Source organism: Sylvia atricapilla, chromosome 9, assembly GCF_009819655.1.
Source record: "Sylvia atricapilla isolate bSylAtr1 chromosome 9, bSylAtr1.pri, whole genome shotgun sequence".
NCBI lineage: Eukaryota > Metazoa > Chordata > Aves > Passeriformes > Sylviidae > Sylvia > Sylvia atricapilla.
Window position 1 is genome coordinate 16,470,515 of NC_089148.1, and position 27,374 is coordinate 16,497,888.

Here is a 27,374-nt window from a genome sequence, read left to right on the forward strand (position 1 = left end):
ACCTGAAATACCATACAGTATTTCCCTGAATAAGGATAGATGCCCCATCAACACTCCAGTGTAGTGAAGCACTGATAGTGACATTTCATATGCAGCAATGTGACTTTGTTCTACATACATTCTCCGCACACTTTATGGCTGTTGCATGCCACGATTCTTGCATCAAGTATTTGTGAGAAGCTGAAGAATGGAGTAGCCTGTAGTGTGCAATATACCTGGGATAAAAGTATCAAATCCATTTTTTTTTAAGTACATGGTTTATTTGTCTTTCTAAACCCAAGGCTAATAGCAGTTTTATTTAGGTTGTCAACTTCCTTCAAAAAGTTTATTTGAAGTAAGTTTTGCATCCTTAGTGTCATGAGTTGGCTCAGTTGGATTGATTTTTCTAGTTTTACTGTACATTAAATAGTTCCTTAGCAGGTGCATATCCCCAAGGCAGTCTGAAAACAGGATTGGTTGTAGTTGAAGAAAGTGTCTTCTGTCCATTACAGCCTTCTTTTCATTGAGGTTCTAAGTAGACTGACTCATTAACAGCTCTACAAACTACCCAGTCAGCATTATGTTATGCTCATTAATTCTCAGTAATTAAAACTGCTAATCCATGATCTAAGCAATATTAATAAATAGTACTTGTAGATAAGGGGAAAAAAAGTCCATGGTAATGTACCTTTTCAGCAACAGAGATGAAACTGTGTGTTGAACACTTCTTTACCTTTCCTTCCAAAGCAGGGGACTGCTATGGCAATTTCACACAGATGCCTTTCTAGGTTTGGGTTTTGAAAATAATTAGGCACATGTACTGTGTCATCTTTCTCCAATTTAAATGTCACAAAAAAAGTTTCATTTCACTTGTTTCATCATATAACTAATGATGGCATTTACATGCTCCATACTGTTTGTGTCCTCAGTTTATTTGATCAGCTCCATTGGCCTCATCATTTTTTTCTTTCCATAGTTAAAAGCTGGTGCTATTTTGCTCCAAGCTGTAGATAAGATCAGCATAGTTTTAGTACCGACTTCAGCTGCTTTTCTGCATCCACCTCCATTTGACACATGGGAGCACACGATCACTGAAGAAAGTTTTGCACCAGATACCTAAGTTAGGACTGCTAATGTCTCTGAATTCTTTCTTAATTAAATCTGCACAACCTCTGTATGTGCAGAAATTTGACTGTGTTCATTTAGTAAATTTCATTTACTAAATTATTAATAAACAATATTTAGTGGGGTTTAAGATTCAAATTTTTTTTTCACAAGAAAAGGAGTGAGTAGGGACAAGACAAATACTTGTCACCAATTCCTTTATAATACATTTCAATAAATGGGAAAAGGATTCTTCTAAAAGAAGGTGCTTATTTAAAATTGAAAATCAGCAAAACCCCCTAAATATCAAGATGAGCGTGAATAGTTCGGTGCTGTTAATATCTCATTTTGTCTCACTGCAATGTCATCCAATGAATACCAACATGCTGTCTGAATTGCATTCCAGTTATGGAGAAGAAGTAGACACAGTTCTGCAAGTTCAGAGAAACCTTCAGTTTTGTGGTTTCAAACTGAACTGGACAGTCAACTATTAAAGTGTGGGGGCAAGTTTATTGTGCAGTTTTGTTGGGGTTTTTATCGGTGGGAATTCCTACAAAATTAGTAACAATATTGAATCTAATTGTCTCCTACTGGAACTGGATAAAAGCCATTTTTGAGTATTCATTTAAATCTACTACATGCTATGTCGGAAAAGCTGAAGTCGAATTCGCCTTGGAGCTTTTATACCTTACGCTTTTTTGCAGCATAAGGAGTTTAAAATCTGTACGTAATTTCATATACTCAGATTAGCTCCGCTAAGAACGTTTGACTCCGGTCCGCCGCCCAGCAGTCCATTGTCGGTGGGGGCGCGGTGCGGCTCGGTGCGCCGGGCCGTGCGGGGCGGGGCCGGGCCGCACCTGGCGGCCGCGATGGCCGCGGGGCCGGGGCGGCGCCGCGCCGGGGGCAGAGTCCAGCGCGGGCGGCGGCGGCCGCAGGAGCCCGGGGCCGGCGCGGAAGATGCCGCTGGGGCTGAGGAACAAGAAGAAGGACAAGTCCAAGGAGACCTTCAAACTGGTGGAGAGCGAGGCGGCGGCCGCGGCCCCCGCGGCGGTCCCGGCGCCGTCGGCCGGCGCGTCGCGGCTGCAGTTCCACACGCAGCTGGCGCACGGCAGCCCCACGGGCCGCGTGGAGGGCTTCGGCAGCGCCCGCGAGCTGTACGCCCGCATCGGAGCGGCCTTCGGCATCCACCCCGCCCAGGTAGGGCCGGCAGTCCCGCCGGGCCTCCGGAGGCGCCAAAGGGCGCCGGGGCTCTTCCCGGCCGCGCTGCCCCTGGGCATCCTGTCACGGCTTGTGTGGACATGCCTGCTTTACACTTCTTGCGAGAGAAAAAAAACTCCTTTTGCTATTCCGCATGAGCGGTACCGTACGGGGAAAGACATAAGTGTAACTGCATTTGACTCTTTCGTGGTTAGCACAATGGTCCTCTTGCCCAGCACTCCGGGGTCTCGGTTGACCTGTTGCCAGCTGCTGTTTGACACGGCTCTTAGGCACTGTTTCATGCCAGTTTTAAAAGGGACGAGGGATTTATGAGGCTAAGTATCCAGAATGAAGGCATTGAAGAGGAGGGAGTGTAGTATAAATGCCCTGAATCGTACTACTTTTTAAATTTTTAGCTGAAAGTGATGTTTGGAAAGTTTTCTGCTTTATCAGGTAATTATTTTTTAAAGGCTCACTGTTCAAATGGAGTTATTTACGTCTGTGACAGGGTTCTTTTTAAAGCTCTGCTGCCTTTTTGATCTTTTTTTTTTTTTTCCTGAGCTATGTTCTAAACATTTGTTTGGATAAGGATTCATTTGTGTTTTTTAAATGCATTGTTTTCTCTTAGTTAAAAGGTAGTGGCGATATCGAGTTCTTCCTATGTGGTTCTGTGAACCTTAACCTCTGAGTGGCAAGTTGAAACAGAAGGCTAACATTTCATTATGCCTACGTGTGGCTGTACAGCTTTGCTTATTTTCTTTCTAGATGACTTTTTTGAATGTTGTGAAGACTACTACTACGACAGGCTTTGTTCTGAGAGTTTGCTGTGGCCTGACATAGCGTTTCAAACAGTAAATTGTGAGGGGAAAGTAGCAGTGAATACAGTTTAACCGGTCACTGTTGCATTAAGTAATTAAGAGGCAATGCAGACCTTCCCAGCTGCTTTCTGACCTTCTGCTCCTTTGTTTTCTTTTCATCCTGAGCTGCTGTTCCCCCTTTGTTCTGTTCCATCTCAGTTATACCTTTTGTTCTCAAGTTCTCATAATTAACAGATTGTCTTCTATTTTTGTTTTCTTCTTTTCACCGGTGAACTTTTGGCTCCACTGACTTGAGAAAGAACAGCTTTCACAGAGAAATTGAATTTTGTATGAATGGTGTGCTCCTGTTTCTCCTGCTAGATGTATAATCTGACACCCTCAGAGGTTTTAGAGGAAGCACCACATATCATGGGCATATATTGCCAGCCTTGTGCCAGACTAGAGAATTTTCTTATTTTCTTTTTCTCCCTAATGTTCCATTCCTTTAATTTTTTTAATGTGGCTTATTGCTAAAAATGAGTGGAGAATTATTGCTGGAGGCACTGGACTTAAAATCTTTTGCTCTAGAAATGTAGTTGGCTTTAAGAAAGTTGCATGAAGTGAAAATAGTGAACAAAAATATTTCCTGGAGTAAAGGTGGCAGAACAGAGTGAAGAATTGAGGCCAGAGAGTCATGCTACAGAATTTTAGATATTCAAGATAGATCAGTGAACAGCCAAGAAATGGGAATTTATTAGAATTTATTTGTGTTACCTGTCTAGGAAAGTTTCAGTGACCCAGCTCTGCTGAAGCCTGTGGGCAGTGTGATACCCGACTGCCTTTGGAAACAAGTCCTATCACAGAGATCTCTACCCCGGAGTGGCTGAACTGGAAAATAGCGGGGGGAGTGAAGGGGGAGAGCTCTTGTGGTGTAGAGAGCATTCAGAAAGCTTTTGCACAGTGAATACATTTAACATGATGTGTGAGTTTACTGCAGGGTAGGCAAGAATATGGATTCTTGGATAAATTCCTGCCTAAGTGTCTTAATACGATTCTGAATGAGCTATACTTGTCATCTGTCACTTCTCCTTTTGACTCCACATGGTTACAGCACCTCTTTGCCTCTTTGGATCACATCTCCCAGAACCAGCTGTGTTTAGCTTCTGCTGGAGAGTCCTTTCCAGGTTCCGTGATTGACTGCCAACAGTGACTGAGAGAAGTTTATATAGAACACAATATTTATTGGACAGACACTGACAGAAACTTCTGTGCAGACCTGGATCATGAGTAGGGTAAGATGAGGACAGGACAAGATGTGTTTGGCTTCAAAGGGGATGTTTGCTAGGTATCTGTGAAGGAGTGAGACATAACAGGAGCTTTCTGAGGTGTTTCCTGTACTCATCCTTTCTTGTAGATATTTTATTCTTCCATCTTCTTAGGAGAATTTATATCTGTTACCCCTTCTGAGCTGAGGGGTAGGCAGAAGCCTCTGTTTCTGCCTACCTCTCTGACTTTTACCAAGTCCAGCATTTCTTCTTTTCTCTTTCCAACTTGACTGTTCTTTCCACAGGGAAGAAGAGTGAATATGGTAGGATTGCCTGTGTCATTGTCACCAAAACTGTGGGAAAAACAAAAACTCTCCAACGTTTTTTTTTTTATGTTAGAGAGTTAATGCATTACTTTATTCTGGCCAGGATGTGCAATAGAAATCATTTCATCCACACAAGCCCAGGTTGTGCAGTGAAAATCAATCCATCATACATAATTCCTTACCAGAACTTTTCACACATTTATACAGACAAAATCCAAAGAAATTCTTGTTCTTTGATCTTAAATTACGCAATTCTCAGTACTCGATCTCCTGTTGGTTATTGATCCCTTCACCGTAGATGCTAATTTGGTCCTTATTCTTCAGTTCTCTTGGCAGTCTTTTCCCAGACCAGGTGTCTCTAGCCTTGCCAGGGGGGATGTTTGGGTGAAATGGTCGTCAGTGTTCGTTTATCTCTTGTGTATCTTCTGGCTACTCCCAATCTGTGGTGTTAAAATTTTTAATTTTAAATCCTGGTGAAGAGTCTTGTAAAGAGAAACTTCGATTCCCCTCCCCCTGGCTGGGCAAAGGAGAGCAAACCGCTGACTAAAGCTGAATAAAATACTGTAGAAGTTGTATCATTTCCAGCATAATTATTATGAGTGTTGTTTGAGGTAGATCACGTTGTTCTTGACTTGAACTTCATTACTTCAACAGGCTTTCAACAAGAAAGCACAGAGCTAAAAATAATAAATAGATGCAGCTCTTAACTAACAGCACAACCCACGCACAGTTACGTGTATGTTTCTATTTGCATAAATAATAGAAATATCTCCCCCTATTTTTTTTCTATGGAGGTTGAAGTGGGAAAAGTAATTGGAAAAAGTGTTTATGTGTAGCTTTGGCCTTTTAGGATGACTACTCCACTATGACTACTGGGAATGTGGCAGGGAATGCTGTGTTCCCGGTAAGGGTGAAAGTGCTGAGTGCAGCCTGTATGATAACTAAACGAGCACTGATTGAAGGACAATGTGGGTCTGTTAGAGCATTTGGTGGTGGTGTGCTCCTGTGAGAGCACATGGTAGGGCTTTAAAGTATTCAGAGTAGCTAATCAGGCACTGAGAACGTGGATATTAAAGTCCAGCTGTAGCAGGGCTATTTCTTGATCAGATGAGAAGGGAATGGTAACCCATAGAAGCTGTAGGAACTTCCGGCTTGTCTACTTGCAATTTGCACTTTTGATTATTTTGTTTGCTTTGGAAGGTGAAATGTGGTGGGACTGGTGAGCTAAACTTAATACTCAGTGGCTGTGTCTGTCCAGAGCCCTTGGAAGTTGGGGTTTCTTTCCCAGTGGAAGGAATTTTGCATCACAAGAGAAATTCAGGAAAAGAGAGACCTTTCTGGCAGCAGTAAGGGCAGAAATGCAGCTCCCTCTTCCAGTAACAAGAGTTAACCTGCTGAGCTTGTTTGTGGGCTGTTGTTCCACAGGCCTTGCCTCCTCATGCTAAACAGTCAAGTATACGGTGAGGCTGTGCCACATTAAACTTTCATACAAGTATTTGATTTAAACCTCTTCAATTTAAACTTTTATGAAAGGCTACTGACAAATTAGCCACTGTTGAAACTTGTGTTTCTAAACAAAACTGTCATTTTAATAATAAAAAATCTGAATTGTTTTTTAGAGAAAAGAGTCAGTTTGTGAAATTCTCATCACCAAATGTTGAAAGTTTTATTGTTCTGCTTATCTATTGAAACAAATTGCTCACAATCACGCCTACAGATTGAATACTTTAAATGAGCAAACTTAACACTCCCTACAAAACACCTCCTCCCAACCCTTTGGCAAGAATTGTTTGCTTGCTGTTTCTCTAAGCAGTGCTTAAATGTCACACCCATATTACATGTGATGCTTGCTGAATCTTTCAAATACTTTAATTGAATGTATTTGAAATATTAATGTGGAAATAATTGGATGGAAGAACTTACACTTCTTTTTGTACACTTGTGTACAAAAAACCCCCAACCCTCCCCCCCCCCCCCCCCAAAAAAAAAACCAAACACCCAACCCAAAACCCTACCAAATCCCAAAACAAACAGCAAAACAGTGAATGCTTGTATTATAAGACTTTGAATGTCTTGACCAGGTTGAATACCTGACAGTACCAAAAGCCCACTAGAACTTCGAGGAGCTGGTTACTCTTCCTGTTGCTGAAGCTGGTCAAGGCTCCCAGATTTTCCTTGGGGAAGATAAAATGAGTAAGATACCTAGAAAATGCGTTGGTGATTTGATACAATGACATCTACATATATAGGGAAATATGTCAGTGGGTGTTACATCTTGCTTGGAATTAAAATTCCCAGTTCCCTACCTCTTAAACAGAAAGTGATAATGATCTCTGTAAAGTTATTTGAGATTTCCAATACATTTTCAACAGCCTCTGAGTGTGTAATGTAATGATTCAATTTATTATTGAGTTCTCCTCAAGGTGTCAGCTCAATATGGAAGATGAGAGTATAATTAATGTATAGAACATGCAATATGGTACTGCATATATACTTTATATAACACATCATGTGTAACACCTCTTTCTTAGCTAATACAATTTCTTTATGTAACACACAGTACAGCCCTGGTTTTATTGGCTAATGTGGTCTCTTCCAGTTGAACATATGGATGCAGGGAACAATGTTAGTAGTCTTATAGACAAATCTATTTTATCAAGTTGTTCATAAGCCCCTAGTGTCCAGTGACATGGAATTTCCTTGTTCTGAGTGCTGCAGAAGATATGTCTCGGTGAAGGAGGTATCCTAGATACTTTGTGACTGATGTAACAGTTCTGATTTATAATATCTTGCTAAAGTTGGCATGAAATATTCACAGCACTGGTATGCTGAGTTAAAGACCAAATGCCTATGAAGGTTTAGGGTAAGGACAGAATAGACTTAACAATGAGAATTCCACCTTGAAATTTTTTCTTGCTTCATTTTTTGATAAGAAAATTACTATTAAAAATATGCAAAAGTTTGAGTGAGTGGGAACTGTTGTTTAAATATTCAAGTATATAATCTGTCATTAGGTACCAATATTAAACTTATGTAAAAATCTGTGGAAAAAAAAATACCATTTTGGAATCGATAGGTCTCACTTGGGTACAAATAAAGCTGTGCTATAACTGGTAGATGGTGTAGTGGTAAATCTTTCTGGGTAGATACTTCTTTAGTATATTACTCTTTGCATATATCTGTTCTGAGAAAAAGCAGTTGTTCACTAAATAGGATGAAGAATGATTTAAGTTTTATTTTTGACTGGCTGATGCTCTCTCAGCCTTGTAGTTAGCACAGAACTGACTCACAAAAAATTCTGCAGACTTATAGGCTGTAGTAGGAATGCCATCCAGATGAAGATCTATAAAGAGAAACTCTGGATCAAGTTTCTAAATATCACATTTCTGCTCTGTTGCCAATTTTATCTATTCAAAGGTGTGACAGTATTTACTAGATTGTCTGTTTGACAAGGTCAGATGAAGGATGCTAATGTCTAAAATGTAAAGACAATGTTTGTTATTCATCGCAGGAACAATGAACCGAGTCGGTTTTAAACTGGCAAAATTATGTAGCTTGAGAGAGCTGAAAATGTGTGTGTGAACATGGTATCTGTTTTAATTTTTTGGTTTTAAAAAAGCTTGTCATTAGAGATTATGATTCCATTTTCTACTTAAAACCAGATTAATTTCTCTAGATGTTGTTATATCTAGAGTATTGTTTGACTGAAAACCTTTGCATTACCTGAGCAAATAAAACTAATGTTGTTAAGGGTGTGCTGTTACGACTTTCATTGTTAAATAAGGTGTTAAATTGCAGTGGATGTTTGATGGATTAGATGAGATAAGCAAGTAGCTATTGAAGTTAGGCTGTTTGGGGTGGGGGAAGGCTTATTTTTGATTTTAAAAGCAACAACTAAACAAGACCTCCATCAAGAAAACAAACTATTAACTTTCAGTCTTTTAAGATTAAAAACCTCCATAGTTACAGAATCTAAGTTCTAGAAAGCTGCAGAAATTTGAATGCTCTCTGTGAAATATATTAGTAAAAGTATCCACTCTTCATTTGACCTGGAGTGAATTTAAACAGGTTGGTGACTTTCATTTCAATTTTTCTACTTTCATCCAGTGATGCCAGAATGAAGGAAAAGGCATGTGTAGTGTTCTGGTGTGGAAAACCTGTGTCTTTGCCTCAGTGAAATAGATTTTAGGGATTCTCCAAGTTTCTCTTGGAGCACAGTTTCTGTGGTTTGGCTGCTGCCCTGTGCTCTCCAGTGCTGCCCAGGAGGAAGCTGTGTGCTTCCCTTGGCCCTCACTCCTCTGCTGCTGCAGCTTGGAAAGGCTCGGGCACGTGTCATTACTGTAGCTGTGACAGGGCATGTTGGGCTTGGCCAAATTCCTTCGTGCAGCTCCATGGTGGGCAAAGGCATCTCTGTTCCCAAGCAGCACAGATGGATTACTCTCGCCCTGCCTACGCCCAGGACAAGAAACCTTCCTGCTGGAGAACTGGCATAAGTGTAGGGAGAAAAAGGACTGCCTAATATCCAGTTCTGAAGGGAAATCCCTCAGAAAAGCTGATTTCTAAAGAAGCAATTTGACTTTTTTGTTAAGCCTTGCTTTTACTGGAACACAGATGACCCCAACTCATGCTGGGGATGGGTAGGAACTAAGTGTTGTCTCTTCCATTGGAGACAGTGTGCTCTGAGCTAATGAGGGAACACATGGAGCAATACAAAGCATTTCATGGTCTCTCATGACTCTTGTTTTGATAGGCTCTGCTTTTTTGTTCCCCATTAAACTGCTTTCAACCAATCACGTTTTAAAGTAGTCCCCAGTGGTCTTTGAGTCAGATGGAATTTGAGGTGGGTGAATGATGAAGCAAAAGATGGTAATGGCTCTTGAGTTTGCTTACTCTGACCTCTGGTGCAAATGGTACCCAGCTCAAGCTGCCTCTCAGGGCTGGTGTGCTGAGACAGGCCATGAGAGGCTGCCCACACAGGTAGGTCTCTTTCCTATGTTCCTTGCCAGCTCTTACCTGCAGTTTGAGCTACTGATGCTTTCTGTTGTGTGTGGATGGAGACTATTCCTTCTCCTGGTACAGAAGAAGTGGGATCATTTTAGCTATGGACCTGTCACAGGGGCCTGAAGCGTGCTCCCGTTTTAGCTTCCTCTCAAGCTCACCAAACCTAATACACTGTTAATGTGTTTGCTTTCCTTCTGCACAGATCATGTTTTGCACTTTGAACACTCATAAGGTTGACATGGACAAGCTCTTAGGTGCACAGATTGGCCTTGAAGATTTCATCTTTGCCCATGTGAAAGGACAGCGAAAAGAAGTGGAAGTTCTTAAAACTGATGATATGCTGGGGCTTACCATTACAGACAATGGAACTGGCTGTGCCTTCATAAAGGTAAACTTAATTACCAGTGAAATACGTTGTTCTGTAGAAGCTCCTGTTACTTTAATAGGTTAATTATTGGTTTAACGATCCTTTAGAACTATAAAATCTTTTATTATCATATATATGGTAAGTAAAGAATAAAGTTGCTTTTCTTTAGGTACATAATTCAAAATTAGTTCAGCTAATCTGTACTGCATGTCATTCAAAATCAGTTCATTTGTTCATTGCTTCTGTACTGTGTATCAGCTTTACAATGAGTCCATTGTATCTCCTGAGCTACCCTGAGGTGGTAGGTGTTAGATACTGCTTGCATCTGCCCCCTCCTGTTTTAAACTGATTTTCTGATGTCATTTATTAGATGCTTATAGAACTTCTGTCACTCGTGATAATGAGATCATGTTCTTTCAGTCTTTGGCTGTTCTCCGGGCAGGAGTCTTTGTGCTGTACAAGAGTAGGTACAAGTATAGTGTTTTTTCAGCTTTCCAGTATTGTTGCCTTAGATAGGGTGAATTACAAGGATATGCATCAACACAATTTACCACAATGAACTTGAGTAGCAAGTATGGGCAGTAACATACACAATATATTAATCATAATTGCTTTCCTTTTCCTCTTCTGTATGACCTAGAGGCAGTATGTTTTGGGACAAGTAGAGGCTGAGGAAATGATGCTGCCCTTCTTGCTAGACTAGGTACTAGGAACCTTAATCACATTTTCTGCCTTTTTGAGATTCTTTGATCTAATATATTCCAATTACCCATTATTAGTGAGGCATTAGCAATTATCTTTGATTACTGCTGCCCCAGTCACTGTTCTCATTGTAACTAGAGCTGCTTGTATGGAGAGGTTGTTTCTGTTCATTCCTTAGCTACCATGGCTATAAAACAAGACACGATTTAGAAATCTGTTTGCTTGTCTTTGTTGTGGAAAAATGTGACTGAGATCATGTTTGTGAAGCTCAAGATGCATTGAAGGCTTCACTAAGCATTTTGGCAAAATCATAGCCTAACTTTTATGTTTATAGACAACTGTGAATTTCTAGTGATGGCATCTATACAGCCCATAACATTCAGTTCTGCTGCTGCTTATGTGGCATTTTAAAAGAAAGCATTGAAAGCAGCACTCCAGTGAGCGGTGTTCACGAGTGCAGCCCTGTGCAGTGACACTCCCTTTGTGCTTGCTTGGTAACAGGCAGAGAGAACAGCCCTCACACAGACTGCTGCACAATTGGAGCACACTGGAAAACCCTCACAACATTAGCCAGACAAGCTGTAATTTCCAGTAAATTGTGTAAAACTCCTCTGAGCACATACATATTTTTCGTGGTATTGGTCTAATAGTAAGCCTTGTAATGAAAATGGTGCAGTCTTCATGGGAATGCATCAATTTTAAGGAGTTTCTAGGAGCTTACTTTGTTTGCTGTTGATGCAGATTTAGCTAATGGATCATTTTTTATCCAGCATAGAAAACACATGTACAAAAGTAAAAGCTTCATTTTTTTTTTAAACTTCATTGTCTAGGTAAATGACTGAGCAGAGACTGTCTCTAAAGTTTCATAGAATTGTTTTTGCTTATAAAAATACATTTTCCTTGAAAATTTGTAACTATGCCCCATCCTTAATTAAAATTAAGACTAAATTTACTGGTTGGTGGGTTGCTGAAGATTGTTGTGGGTTGTAGTTATTTTACTGCATTTTGAATAACAGGGAGGTTTCTAGGTTTGATGTGGTAACCCGACCAATTTTAAACCTGACACTGAACTGCACAGGTTTTTTCCTGTGAAATTTAATCTTGTTTTGCCTTACCAAGAACAAAACCTGGTGTCATTCTACTTTCACAAATTTGGTTTTGGGGTACATGGGCAGGTGGGAAAAAGTATTATGGAGTCAAATTAGCATTCAAAGAACAACAGTAGAACTTGAAGTATGACTGAGTGGTGTACAAGGAGACATTATCAAATGGAGTAGGCATTGCATAGGAAATATAGATCCTTGTAGCTTCTCAATGGACTGTGGAGCACTTGAAATACAGGCAATTGCGTCTTAATTACTGTGACAATGTAGCTCAACTGTCTCAGTCAGTTGACTTGGAGTGACAATAAAAAGTGACACAAATAACAGCCAGTGAATATTATTTAAACAATTTTAGTGTTGGGATCCAAGTGCAGAACAAAAGCTAAATGAATATTCAACCTAAATAGACTAAACATTAATTGAAGCAGGGTGGGACAGGTTTGGAGTCCTGGTAACACAAACGCATTTGGCTCCTGGTGTGTGATACCCACGTCCATATTCACCACGAGGCTTCTGTTTGGTGCTAGAAAGAGTTAAACACAGCCTGAAGCTTAAAATCCGTGCAGTGCAGCATAGGAGAGTGAGCACTCACACTTCCCACTGACTCTCCCATGGAGGCTCATGTGTGGGCTCAGACATGTGCAGGGGCTGGGAGCAGCTCCTGGGAGGGTTGCACAGCCAGGCTGGCTGTTCCAGTGGGAGGTGACAATGTGTTTATCTGCCTTGTCTCACTGGTATCTCACACAAAGTTAGCCTGAACCACGTCAGGCTTTGTTGAAGAGATTGTTATTCCACGTTAGAGTGACATTTGTATCTGCGAAATGTAAGATATTTTACTGTGTCATAGCTTCTCTACTCAATAGCCATGTAATAATGGCTTATGTGAGGTATGCACATGATGAACGAATACGACAGCATGTAACAACAATAAACAGGATCACTGAAATTTAAAGTGTGATAAATCATAGATATATTTCAAAGTTTTTCTCCATACTTTTTAAATTACACTTCATAAAAGCTGTAACTTCTGTTAGGCCCTTTAGACTATTTGTGTTTTCCATGAGATGGCAGTTAGAAGATTTTCTTATTCTTTATTATTTCAGAGGATATCCTTTAATATACAGCTGTATAGCTTGATGAGGAAAATAGCATTTTCACCATTGGGGATGGGTCTTATTAAGATTGGTCCTTTACAGTATGTAATTTTTTACTAAATCCCTGGACCATACTTGAGAAGAGAAAAATTCTGTTCCTGTGCTTGTTAAGCTATTAAATAGAAACCCTCCAAAAACTTGAATAATAATTTACATTACTGAGATGTCTGTGATCAGTTTTAAAGCACAAAAATTACTAGCTTATTCAGAACCCTTTATTTCTAAAGTGTGGTTGCATTCTTTTTTTCCTCTGAGTGTATATTCAATGCTTATTAAAATACTTTGTTTGAAAAGTAATGCTTTTCAAAATGTGTTTTATGATAATCTTATAGACAAAACACACTTCTGTAATAATAAGCTCAGTGGTATTGATATTGTTAACTGGCATTCTTGAAACTCGTTGGTGTCACCTCTTAAAAACTACCACCTTTTGAAGAGATGTTTCTAATTCTGGTGGTGTTTTTGTTTTAAAAAATAGCGAATCAAAGAAGGCAGCCTTATGGACCAAACCAAAACCGTCTGCGTGGGCGATCACATAGAGACCATAAATGGAAAAAATGTATCAGAGTGTCGGCATTATGAAGTTGCCAAAATGCTTAAAGATCTGGAGAAAGGCCAGAAGTTTAAGCTGGAGTTGGTAGAGCCTTTGAAAGCATTTGGTGAGTGACCTGACTGTTCACCTTGTTCAGTAAAACACCTTGATAGTGAAATCCCAACATTGTATTACATTGTGAGTTTTTCAGAATGCAGCCAGGTGTCCACCTAAGGTAAGGTAATGACTGCAAGAAAGTACATTTAGTTTTTTCTTTGAAGTGGAAGATTTATGAAAGGATTTTTTTTCCGTCTTGCTCTCTCCAGCAGTCATCCTGGTGTGGGTTACCTCAGCCTGAGCCTTAGTCTCAGTGTCTTTTGCCACTGCGTGATGTTGCAAAATAAGTACAGGAATTGTTTCATAGGTAGAGTTTTAAAGCATGAATCACTTCAATGACGTCCTGATCCTCAAAACTCATTTGTTCCTCCATTGATTCATAATCCCTGTTGTTCTGTATGTCAGGCTTTCCTGTTTCTGTACCCTTTACTGGGGTCTGTGCTCTAAGGCAGAAGGAGTCTGCAGCAAACACTATCTGGGGTTTCCCAACCTCCTTTCCTGCCTGTTCTCCCTCTCCCCCTCCCGAGCCTTTTTGTGGATCTCCACTCATGCAGCAGGTGTACTCAGAATTGGAAGAATGCAGAATTGCAAAGCTGTGTCTCTATTTGCCACGTGCATGCTGCTTAAATAGGATGAATGCATACCTGCTGCTAAATCTTGAATAAATGAATTCTATCAATGTAGAAAACAAACAAAGAAACAAGAAGGTTTGCTCAGGCAGTCAAAATAGAGACTTGAGTTACAATTTTTAGTATCTCAATTTTTTGGATCCCCTCCCCAAACCATGTAGCATTTTCCTGTAATAAAAACTTCAAAATAGTGCTAAATCATAAATTTGTATAAGGCCTTCTGCATGCCTGCAGTGCAGTCATGCAGTCAATTCAACATCACTGTCTTCACTACAGCAGCAAAAATTTTAAATGTTTATTTTTCAAAATTTTTTGTAATGTGTTAGTAGTTTACAGCTACTGTCATACACCAGTCTTGACACTTGGTGTCAGAATAGCAGCAGAAATTGAAAATGAGAGAAATGCAGAGATTTCTTTCTGCTTTTCGTGCTTCTCAGAATGAGAGTTATGAGTTGGTCTCTAATGTGTTTGTATATAAGTTGGTAGTGCTGTTAACTAGATGTGTATGTTATACATTATGCCAAAGAATTGCATATGTGGTCTATCACAATTAGTAATGCAGCAATACCCTTTTTTAATATGGGGCTATAGTTTGTGTTCATTGCTAGAAGTGTTACACAGTCTGTTTGTAAAGAGCAGGGTAGATCAGCATTTGATTGATGACTTCAGCCATAATTTAATAGTATTTGCTTTAGTCAGGTGACTAAGATATCTTTTTGTCTGCTTGTGATGTGGAGGAGGAAATGCACTAATTTCACAGCAATATCTTTTTTCTGACATTGATTTAAGAGGCAACCAGAGCTTTGTGGACAGAGTTTTGGAAGATGCACCTTATTTTTTACCCTACTGAAATGAACTTGCAAATTGCAGTGCTCAGTAGGTAAAAAAGTCCTGCCTTTAGCTTTAGGTACAGTTAGGCTTCAGGCACAAAGATAATGCTTAAGCTACAGCTTAAGCACAAGAATAGCCCCAGAGGAGATGACAGACAAGATGCAGATCCTGCTTGGCAAGTAGGTGCTGAATTCCTGTTAATTTCAACAGAATTTGGTGAGGATACAGAAATAAGAGACAAGCCTCTGTGTGAGATGATTTTAATTTTTCTTCCTCTCAGCAGAATGTGAAATAAGTATAATTTCCTGGTTGGACATCCTTCTACCATGTACACACAGGCTGTCTTAGCTTCTCTAGGCAAGGCTTGGAGCACAGAATTAAAGATTTGTGCCAGTCACAACCTGCCCCTCTGCGAATTGTGAAAATCGAATAAAAACAAAGTAAAGGCAGCATAACACAAACTCTGCATTTTAATTATATGAACATGAAAAAATAGTTCCTGTGATAGCCAGTGTTTTGGTCTGAAATACTGCAAATAAAGGTTATGTCAAATCATGAGTTTTAAGGTGATAATGGTGACAGAATTTGAAAAATATGGGATTTTTTATCAGGAACGACTTTTTGAAACAAGTCTAGCAGAAATGATGACAATCTTAAGGATATTTTAAGCTGTCCTTGAAGCAATGAAAGGATTAAGAAAAAGTGTTGATCCTAAGTGTATATATATATATATATATAAAAGAGACCATGACATACCAATTTCTATCATGAAAGGTAATAAAATTTACTTTTCAAGGCTTATTCAGCATAATAATCTAGACTTGTGACTACTTATGCAAGAATGATGACTTGAAATCTGTCTGAACAAAATTAATACAATATGTTAAAGTATTGCCTTCAAGAAGAGCTTATTAGAAAGGCCTGCTTTTAAGAGGAGGAATAATCTGTTAGAGAAAACAGGACAATTAAAAGCAGTTCTGCAAAATTGTCTCCTCTCTTCTAGCACTTTCCAGATTTATTGGAAACTCCCATGTCAGTAAGTAAATTAAAGCCTTGCCACTCTTGAATGTATAATTGCATCCTGGAACAAGGAACCCAAATCTTAAATGATTCTATATTCCATTTACTAACTTGGGTGCTCTTATAAAGGATTAAACAGGAAAGGCTGAATTCAGGTAAAGGAGACTTTTTTTGTGTAAACCAGATACTCTTCGTAGAGATTTATCAGCTGGGAAGTAATTTTGGTGAAACCAGTGGAAAACCTCCTGCTTATGGCCACTTCACCTCTGTGAGTGCTGATAAGCAAATTGTTAGCTCAGCTCAATGTGGCTCATCATCACCTGTTTAGCAGGAATGTTTGCACCATTGCAGCAGTGAAAGATAGAAATGTGGCAATGCTAAACCTGCGATATGCTCTGTCTGTAGAGATGTGCTCTGTCTGTAAAGACCAGAATGAATCAGCAGTTGGCTGGTGACTTCAGCCGCTATCTAACATGAAGGTATAAATACTTTTCTGTAAAACAGGGAAATAAAATTCCACAAGGTGCATACATGAAATGAATGCCTTGGGCCTGCTTACATATACTGGTCAATGGAAGTCCTAGCCTTAGTGGAGTTGAGCAGGTATTAGAATTTTAGCACAAGAAATTATCAGCAAAGCTGTACTTAGAATAGTTATTTTATAAATAGATTTTAGATCTCGATTAGAATAAAATGTGAAGATACTGTAATAACCAAAACAGCTCATATTCTGTTGTACTGTATACGTAGTTTTGTTTGGCATTTTATTTTTCTTGGATTTTTTTTTTTTTTTTTTTTTTTTTTTTTTTTTTTTTATCTTTAGAAAAGCTGGAACCAAGGTCCAAGGGCAAAACTCTGTCAGAGGCTAAAATCTCCAAAGGGAGAGAAACTCTTCGCCTAAGAAGCAAAGGCCCTGCTACTGTGGAGGAAGTGGTATGGTGTGCTATATGCCCTTCAGTAGTTTAATCACTTGGCTTCTGATGGAAAGGAAAAGTGTGGATGTTAAAGCTTGTGGGACTAAAGAGAACTGCTGAAGTTGATGACTAGCAGAGATAGGATGGGGCTGAAGAACCTGGCAGCAGAGAACCTATAGATGTGATGGATTACACAGATGAATTTGAGGTAGATTAGACCAAAAAGTGCTGAAAAGAGGGAAGGGAGGAAAAAAGAGATGGGGTGGTTGTGAAGAATTTGTTCCATTTCTGACACTGAAGTGTACGGGGTTGGTGAAAGGGTTGTTGTTAGGAGGGGCTAATTAGATACATTGACATGAATTTGTGCAAAACCAGGATTAAGTTTCGTGAATAAATGTTTATTCTGGGCTCCTCTAAAGCTGATGAGGATTAGATGAATCGTCCTGGATTGTCAGGAGATATAAGGCCCCTGTTCAGTTTGAATGTGTGTGCTGTGTGGCTTGATATTAGGAAGAAAGCTTGTGTTTGTGAGAAGAGGGAAAGAGAGAGAAAAAGTGTGTTTTATCTATGGATTTTGTAAGTCAAGGTGGGAGTAAGGATAATCACTGGCACATTGCTGGTTATTTTGAAATCTGCATGGGTATAATCATACTTTTGCTCTTCTCTCTCTTTATTCCAACAAAGCCAACTGAAGTTGAAGAAAAAGCGATTAAAAAAGTGGATGAGCTTCTTGAAACATACATGGGCATAAGAGATAGTGAATTAGGTGAGTTTTTAGCAGATACATTACTACAAGATTAAATAATTTCTCATTTTCTGGTGTCTAAAATTTATTGAGTACTTTAGTCTTTGAATGTAAGTGGAAGAAAATTTGTCCAGCCTGCAGTCTCAAAAATTTGCCTATATTTCTATAAATGTGTTTGTCTGGTAAAAGAATCTCCCTCCCACTTCAATCCTTATGATGTAATTGCTCAATCAATCCTCTATTCTTTCTGCACATTACCTATACACTGTTGCATGAATTTTTTAGTTGTTTGCTATAACTGTCACCACTGTTTTCTTTCTGGCTTATATTCTCCAGTGGATCTTGTGTGTGACAGAGTTAAGGATTCTTAAGAATAAGTACGTTTATTTGCTTTTTTGCCCCTTGGCATAGACACATCAAAGTTGATTACTAAGTTTTGAACCTGAGATCTTCATCAGTGAACAAGCAACTATTTAGCAAGGGAACTGACAGAATAATTACACAAATTTATCAAAATCTCTGAAACCTGTGTTCTGATGAACATGAAAAAACTTACAGAATATTTACTACTTACAAGAATCGTTGATTTGTAATGAATGAAACTACTTAACCCAGCATCGGAAGTTCCTTAAAGATGCACCAAACTTGTCCTTGCAACTGTTGCTTTTCTTTGTTATTCTGACAACGACTAAATAGGAATTTCTATTTGTGTGGGAAGAAGCTGCAGTCTAGCGTTGTAGCCTGCTGTGGCTGGTGTAGTCCTCCCAGGATCTTGTGGAGCTGCTGGTACTGAGACAGAGGGGAAGGTATTTATTATTATGGTAATATCTTAAAAGAATCAGCCAAGAGAAAGGGAAGAATAAGCTAAATGGAAAGTGGTCCTGAAAAGAAAGCTTTCATGAGAGAAAAGTGGAAAAGGCAAAGCAGAAGAGAAAGTAGGTCTGGCATGAAGCTCCAGAGGATGAGGCATCAGGGCTGGAGGGGCAGCAGTGAGCACACAGGAATGAAAACAAAAGGTGGTTATCTGAATAGCCGAAAGGTCTTTGTGGGCTGCTCCTACCAGCGAGCATCTGTTTGGCAGATTCTACTAGTTTCCTCGCAGGAAAAAATGTAGGTAAAACAGCATTTGTCCTTCAGTCTAAGGTAGAAGTGGGCTTCTTAGCGTAGGAGAGAGGGCAGAGGTGGCCAAAACTTGAGTTCTGTTTTGTAGGTTCTATCTAAGCTTTTCTATTCCCAGGAAATTAGAAATTCTCAAGATTTCTGTTCCCAGCAACTCAACTATGTGGTGCTGCTGGGAGGCCTGTGTGGTGCTGAGCCATGTTTAGGTTGGGGACGATTCCATGTCCCATCTCACTCCTGCAACCTCCTCGCCTCAGTCCATCTCTGGCTCAGGCTTCAAAGCCCCGAGTCTCCTGCCAGCTGTCCCTCTGGGAGCTGTTTTTGTCCTGCAGCTGTTACAGTCCTGGCTCAGGCTGGGATTCTGGAAGCTCCTGTCCTTGCAGGTTATTTCCAAGGTCCCCAGGCTCCTTGCCCTACAGGAATAAGCAGCTATAGGTGGTCGGCGTTTGGTGTCCATGGGAACAGTCCTGTGGGAACTGGTGTTCCCTGTATTTTTGGCTCTCAATACTGTAAACAGGAGGGCTCTTGCACAGTAGACTGAGAAGTTCAGCACATATGGTTGAGTTAATAGCCAAGCACCTGGTAGAGTTTTCCCATGAATTCCTTGAGTTTTTTCCCTCCCCAAAAAAGATTTAATGCCCTTAATCTTTCAGTATGTAGTTTGGAAACTTAAAAAAATGCCTTTAAAGAACACTCAAAGAATGAAGAGGTCTTTGTTCATAGAGAGGCTCTTTTCTTCCTTTCCTTCTTTTCTTCCTGGGTGGTTGTTTTGTCCCTCACCTCTTCTTTTCCTCCCCCAAAGATAGTGAAACCAAGAGAAGCTGTCAGATATCAGACTATAGGGTTCAGGTAGCTTTAGTTTGCATCTTTGAAGCCATATCCTGAAGTTCAAATCTGAGAGTCAACAGCCAATGGTGATGACTCAAACCCCCCAACTTTACCATTTTAAAACAATTAAACAGCTCTAGGATTCTGTAGGAAAGGAGAGCTAATCACCTGTCACGAATCTGTTCAATTAACACATGTCAGTTTTTCACATACTGGATGTGATCAGTCACCCATGAAAATGAAATATGAGGAAAAGATTCATTCAGAGAATGCCAATCACCACTTAGTTCAAAATTTCACTCATTACTCAAGCCAGATTAGTAGAAAATGCAAGTCATCACAATGTGCAGCTGACAAGTGATTAAGATCTCAATCATTGCTCACTTCCATGCACTTCTGTTTGTCAGAATCTTTGGATGTCAGTTAATGTTGCTCTTTCATCTCCATTAAAATGACACTTCCATGGAATGATTGAATTCTGAAACAGTGCCCCAGTTCTAAGTTAGAAAGAAAGGAAAGAAAAACTAATGTTAAATTACAGACAGAATTAAAGGTGAGATAAAGCCTTTAATTTTTGCATGGTTAAGTATCTTGACAGTTTCAAGAATGGCTGACTAAATCTACACACAAATCCCTAGGCTGGACCAAAATACTTGGAAATTGTTAAAGAAAATGCATGCACCTTTTTCTGGCGGTTTTTTGATTTTTATTTTCAGAGCTCTAAATACTTTATTTTCAGAGACCTATTTTCAGAAATCTAAAGATTTACATACCTGCTTTTGGATGCATTTTTACCTTTTTACTTATTCCTTTGTACTGAAAACTGGACTTAATCCAGAGAAGGGACAGCTGGCTCTGGAAATGTATTCCTCAGCCATTTTATGGGCACATTAGAAATTGGGCAAAGCCTTGACTTCAGCTTACTCTAAAACATAAGCACACAGCTGAGAGATAATTCGGGTTATTTTAAATTCTATGAGTGCTCTCTGGTAAAGGAATTTGAGCAGTTGATTAATAGGAGAGACTCAGGAAATTGTGTTAGTGAAAAATATTGGCTTTTTTTTTTTTTTTTTTTTAAATCAGTAAGACTTGAATTGTTATGAACTGTATTTAATCCTAAAAATTCTGGGTGGGAGGAAGCCTGGATCTAGCCCCAGAACACTACCAATTCTAAATGATGGCAAAAGGGCTTCCTGTCCAAATTTTTTTTTCAGCATGTTTTGGCTTTATCCACCAATATTTTGTTCCCCGTTGTCCTATTTTTCTACTTTTGGGTGATTATTTCCTTTCTATTGCTCTATAATATTATCAGACATGACATATCACAGAATCATGAGGGTTGGAAAAGACCTCCATTATCAATGAATCCACCCTTTGACCAAACACCACCATGTCAACTAAACACAGACGAAGTGTCACACCCAGTCATTTCTGAATACTTCCAGCTCTGGTGACTCCACCACTTCCCTGTGCAGCCCATTGCCATCCTTAACCACCCTTTCAGGGAAGAAGTTTTTCCTGATGTCCAACCTGAACATCCCCATGTCCGGTCATGGGCTGGCAGCTTCTCTGGGAAAAAGGTGTGGGGAACAGTATCAAAGGTTTTACTGAAGTCCAGGGAGACACATCCACAGCCTTTCCCTCATCCTGTGGGTGGGTCACCTGGTCATAAAAGGAGATCAGGTTGGTCAGGTTTGGGTTGCCTTCTCTAAACCCATGCTGGCTGAGCCAGATCCCCTGTTTGTCCTGTACGTGCTGTGTGATCACACACTAGATAAGTCTGTTTTATAACCTTCCATCAGTGAGATTAGGCTGAAATATCCTTGCATATTCCATCTTTGTTTAAAAAATTAAAAGCTACTTCTCCATTTTTGACTTAATTTTTCAAACTTACCATCTAGTCAAAATATCTTATAAAAGATATATATCCTATAACAGGTTTAAACTTTTTTGTTACCCAAGCTTTTTCTCTTGCCTTGCAAATCCAACCCATCGATATTCAATAGATGTTTTTATCTCTAAATGCTTTAACTGAAGTGATATTCTCCCCAAATATGTTTTCTTCTCCTTCTATCACCAGACTTCCTTTCCCAATGGATTTATTGCATGCACGCTGGGGTTTATTGTTTATGGCTGTTCATTTACTCTGAAAGAATAACAGAAGTTTTTTGATAAAGGGAAGGGCAGCAAGTCCAGTTAAACAAAAAACTTCAAGAAGAATTAGTACTTAAGAAAAAGGAACAAGAAGAAATATTCCTAATAATTCTTGCTTATCAGATCTGACAATGTTCTACATGAAACTTAAACCAAGTAATGTTAAGTGCTGGAAACTGCAATAGTATGTTTCATTTTCTGCTTTAGAGTGACAGGACAGAGCAATAATATTTGTTACCTTTTGTTGAAAACAAGGCTTCTAATAGCACTACAGCTAAATAAATATTAAGGCTTCTGTCAGGACTTCTGAACAAAGTTTTTTTTCTGAAGTTACAGTGTAGGAGATAGTTAGCAAAACCATTATGTAAGGTAGATAATAAGAATGGCAGGCAGAAAGTAGCTTTCATGGCTTGTGCCCCATGTGTCTATTAAAAGTGAAAATAAGGATTTTGTGAAAGATCTTTGAAGTTGTTTTACTGGAACTAGATTTGAAAAGCCAACATAATTACTTTCTTCATATTCTGGGAAGCCTGATACTAATTTCTCCGTTAAAGTTGACAAGACTTCTAATTCCTTTCACCACTTTTAAGATTGCTGAACTTTTCACGTTTTATGTAAAAATTTATCAGATATTTAACATTGCCTGAAGTGAAATGAAAAAAAAGGAAAATCTGAAAACAATTGAGGCCCTTTTGACTGTGGAAAAATATTCTATCGGAACAAAATTCCTGTAATCACATATTGTGCAGCTCTTACAAGAAGCAGTGGGGAAAAGGGAGGGGAGCGGAGACAATTTGGCACGAAGCTGTCACCCTCTGAGAACCAGCAAAGTTTCCTTCAAGCTGGCAAGTATCTGCCGAGTGCCTTGGCAGTCAGTGGGCTTTGGTTTGCCCTGGGAATTCCGCAGCGCAAATGTCACTGTGCGAACGTTCCGCAGCGCTGTGCCGCCCTGGGAACGCCGTCCCGCGGCTGTGGCAGCCTGTGCCTGGGGACACAGGAACGTGTCCTGGGGGTGGCAGAGGAGCTGGCCGGCTTTCTGCAGGAAGGCAGTGAGGCAGGCCGGGCTTGGCGGCTGGGCAGAGCCCGCTGGTGCCGCGGGGTGCGCGGTACTGCAGCCGGCGGGCGCTGGGGGTCAGCAGCAGCCCGCTCCCGGGGGCTCTCCGAGCCCGGAGCATCGCATCGGCTGGATCTGGCAGTGCCAGTGTGCTTTAGTCAATATACTGCGTTAAATGTGCCCTGCAGTGCTGGCTAGGCTTACTCCATACACGTGAATTTTATTTTATTTTATTTTATTTTATTTTATTTTATTTTATTTTATTTTATTTTATTTTATTTTATTTTATTTTATTTTATTTTATTTTATTTTATTTTATTTTATTTTATTTTTGAGCCTGCTTTAGCACGGTGTTCTGATGTTCTGATTCTTGCACGACTGGGTTGAAAGTTGATCTCCGAAGTTTTTACTGGAGTTTGTTGTTAAGTTTCGTAAATTTATAATAAACCAGTTTTTAGGTTCTATTTAATTATTTGGGAAGGTCAGTCTTTAAAGAAAGTTGTGTTTGTAGCTACACTTTCTGTTAATGATAGTTTATTATGGGCAATTCTGAAGCTTCAGCTGGGGCAGCTGGACTGTGATATAATGCCTTGTTCTATTGCAGCTGTCTGTGTCATATGGTTCTAATGTATCTCTTAGCCAGTTTATCTTAAAAATTGCTAAATTCTTCACTCCCACCTTGCTTAAACACTTGTCTACTACTTGTCAATACTCTTTCGATGGCAGCTTTTTGCAAATATCTGATGTAACACATCTTGACGTGTTTGCTCTCACATCACTTTGCACAGCTCTTTTCTCTCCACCCTTCTCCCAGTGTCTATAAAAAGTGAGTTCATATCCAGAAATCTGTGAAATTTCAATTATACCCTTCATGTTATTATCACCAGGCTTGCTTCCCTGTCAGTACCTTCTTGTGCCACATTGTCGGGGAATATAGAGTGGTGTTGATAGAACAAATCCTTGTGTTCCACTTATCAGGAGCAAGAGTCCCCTATTTAATGGTCATTTTCCATCCAGACTTGTCTGAATCAGAGTCCCAGGAACTTCACAGGGGACCCAGAGAGAATCAGTGCAAAGGGGATAGGGTTTCTTCTGTCAGGGTCTTGAGGGTCCTTAAGAACCACTAATGGTGCCTGGGAAGCTGGGGTACACTTTTTGAACTGTCTCCGTCACAGCAGTTTATTTGTCGAGATTTACATAAATTTTCCTGGGACAGCTTTGTGTAGTTTGACACACTGATTGTGTTTGGAGCCTCACATCTGAACACAGTTAAAACCAAAACATCAAGTTTCCTCAGAATTACTGTTGTTGACATTTACAATGTGGAATATGGCTCCAGCTTGCTTACAGCTTGTTACATGTTTGCACAACAGCAAATACTGTTTGCCAGAAGTTTATAACTGTCAATAAATTTGAGCTGAGTTTTAGATCAACAAAGTAAAATTAAATAAATTCAGTAAAACTTCAGTGCAAGGAAAGTTTATTTTTATCAGAAAGATTTTGCCATGTTGATTCAATACAGTGTATGTGGTAGATGGCAGACTGCCCCAGTGAAAAAGTTTTTCTGTGGCTTCAAAACTTCCTTCCCTTTCTCAGGCGCTATATGATGTGTTTTGCATTTGGACATTCCTCTAAGAAAAGGCTAGAAGCTATCAAATCCTACACTTTGACACCTGAATTTGAAATGCTCATGAAGAAAGTGGTGGTTATTTGATGTTTAACAAAAGGTGGAGGACACCTTGCAGTTTAAGGCAAGTGTGTAAAGTAATCCCCGAATGAAGCAGACTTTGATGTTTCATCTGTTGTACTGTACCATCATTTTCCTGTGAAGAGAGGCTGTGGAGCAGGGATACAGGTCAGAAAATAGTGTGTTCAGCAGTGCTGTTTGTGCTGAGTGTGTCTGACAGAGCATTCTGCATCCCTCAAACTGTGGTAGTTTGCTGTCAGTGGTACTCTGGGCCCACCTTCACCAGGAGAAACTTCTATGCTGACTCTTTTCACCCTTCATGGAGGTGCAGGTGTCATGGTCAAAAGATTTAAGCCCTCGCAGTTTTCATTGCTCTAATAGCCATGGGTTGCCAGCATCCAGTGTTGTTTGGGATAGACTTCTAAGTTTTCCTAGAGTCTGAGAAACTGCAGTGGCAAAAGGTGAGGGATGAGCACAGCAACCAAGGAGTCAGTCCTAAGCAGCAGCCCCAGTGTAGGCATTTCAAAAGTGAGCTCTGACACTTAATAAATTCTGATGCTTTTGTGGTAAATAAGAGAAAATGCTGGACAGTATTGGTATACAAGATATCACAGTTCAACTCCATTGTATCACTTCTCTGCTTTCATTTGCCTGGATACCAAGATGTTCTTAATGTTTGATGGCTCCAGTTTCTTGTGCACAGCAGCAAAGCCTTTCTTTTGCATCTGCACAATTTGACTCTGGCTGAGATTTTCAGAAATAACTTTTTCACTTTCTAGAAGCATAAGCACAAACTTTAAGTACATCATTCTTGTTGAATCTTAAATTCATCTGGTAGACTTTGCATCTCCCTAGGCTGACCTTACCAGGTGTTGAAAATAGACATCCCAAAACAATCTTGGCCCTATGTATTAGCTGTCACTTTCATGATAATTTTGTTTTGTTGCTCTTTAGCTGCAACAATTGTGGAAGCTGGAAGAGACAAGAAAAACCCAGATGAATTTGCAGTGGCATTGGATGAAACTCTTGGAGACTTTGCATTTCCAGATGAGTTTGTATTTGATGTATGGGGAGCAATAGGTGATGCTAAGCAAGGACGACTGGAATGAGAACTGTGCAGTGTATCAATCCCTGTTTGAAAATACAAAATGATTTGCAAGTACATCAGAATTTTAGTAGTTTTATTGATGTGAATTCAGGGTCCTTTGCACAACTATTCTGACCTGAGACCACTGATCTTTCTGCAGAGGAAGGTTCCTAAAAGAAACAAAGGTAAACCCAAACTTTTTACGGCTGCAATTTAAAACATTTAATTTACATATAGAAATTACTGTGAGGAGAGTGTCAAGGTGATATATTTATACATAAATTTTATGAAAATTAGATAATTTTTATTGTACATACACTTTGATACCAATATTCTGAAAAAAACATGCAACAAGGAGTTTGGATTATTTTATCTCTTTAGAGAGGTTTATAAAGTTGTTGAGAAACTACCTAGCTTCGTGCTGCAGTTCCCTGGTTTTCTGCTGTCCCTATGTATTAACTTAAAGCCTCAGGTTTTCTTACAGTTTGGCCTGGACATAGTTTTTACCGTAGGCAAAGCTGGCAAGAAGCTACCCTGTTTCTTTAGAACTCAAATTCAGGGGAAAAAAATCCTCTGAAACTTGAAAACTAAGATCTTTGGATGAGAAGGACTTGCTTGCATTTGAGTCATCTTATGCTCTGTCTGAGTTATTACTGAGGTAAGTAGAGTAGAAATGCTTAAACCAGGAAGCTGCTGCTTTATTCAGATGCCATATTATTGCAATAGGAACTGTAAAGGAAGAAATAAATGTTAATTTTTATTAATGTTAATGCATTTGAATAATATCTGTGATTTAGCACTGGAGACTACAGTGTATCACTAACTACTTAATTGAGCTTTCCATAAGCTAAATGATTGCTTGAGATCCCATTGAGTTCCCTTCTTGTCTGTGGATTTTTTCAGCATGGCAACACAAGAGAGATATCAAATGTGTTCAAACCCAAAAGATATTGTAAAGTCACAAAAGAATTGTAATTTGGATGACAATGCATGCCTTGACCCTTAAAAATATGTTAAACTAATCTTAGATGTCAGGATTTCCAATTATATTGTACATAAATGTTTATTTTAACTACTAATATTTTTACTAATAAATCTGAGATTATTGCAAATGAAATTGAGCAAGAATGTGGGTACTGACATGGGAAGCTGACATAGCTTTTTAGTATTTTTATATTTGCAGAAGAATATAAAATAATAATTGCTACATCACCTGAATAAAATATCTTTCACTTAATTAAAAATCTCTTTAAAATAAAGATTATGCCAATAATTTTACATGTTCTGTGTCAGTGATTTTTTTTTAAAAAACATGACACTTTGAAGTATCATTGAGAGAACAGGTTCTTGATCTTTTTACTAGGTTATTGAGGAAGGATTCTAAACTCCACTTCAGCAAATTTCTGTAAAACTTGGAAATAAAATTAAAGAAACTGTAAGGAGGTGTTAAAATTTTATACATCCCATTGCTCATTTGGGCCCTCCAGGATGTATTACTTTGCAAAAGGAGTTTGAGCATTTCTTCTTTTTCAATAATTGCAAGTCTGAGCTCATAATCTGCTGCTGCAGTTGAGCACCCTCCCTGTCTTTAGCTAAAGGGTTACTTTAGCTGATTTACTCATGGTAATGAGGGGTTAGAGTGTTGTGGGACGTATAATTTGG

General features: G+C 39.4%; 1 protein-coding gene across 1 annotated transcript; it reads left to right on the top strand.

Moving 5' to 3' along the window:
* Positions 1 to 1,942: 1,942 nt before the first annotated feature.
* GIPC2 (GIPC PDZ domain containing family member 2) lies at positions 1,943 to 26,924 on the top strand. The gene is made up of 6 exons (XM_066325080.1): positions 1,943 to 2,280; positions 9,872 to 10,057; positions 13,474 to 13,654; positions 16,948 to 17,057; positions 17,723 to 17,804; positions 25,580 to 26,924. Exons 1-6 carry the CDS (start codon positions 2,041 to 2,043, stop codon positions 25,732 to 25,734), a joined length of 954 nt encoding a protein of 317 aa, XP_066181177.1. The 5' UTR covers positions 1,943 to 2,040; the 3' UTR covers positions 25,735 to 26,924.
* Positions 26,925 to 27,374: the final 450 nt, after the last annotated feature.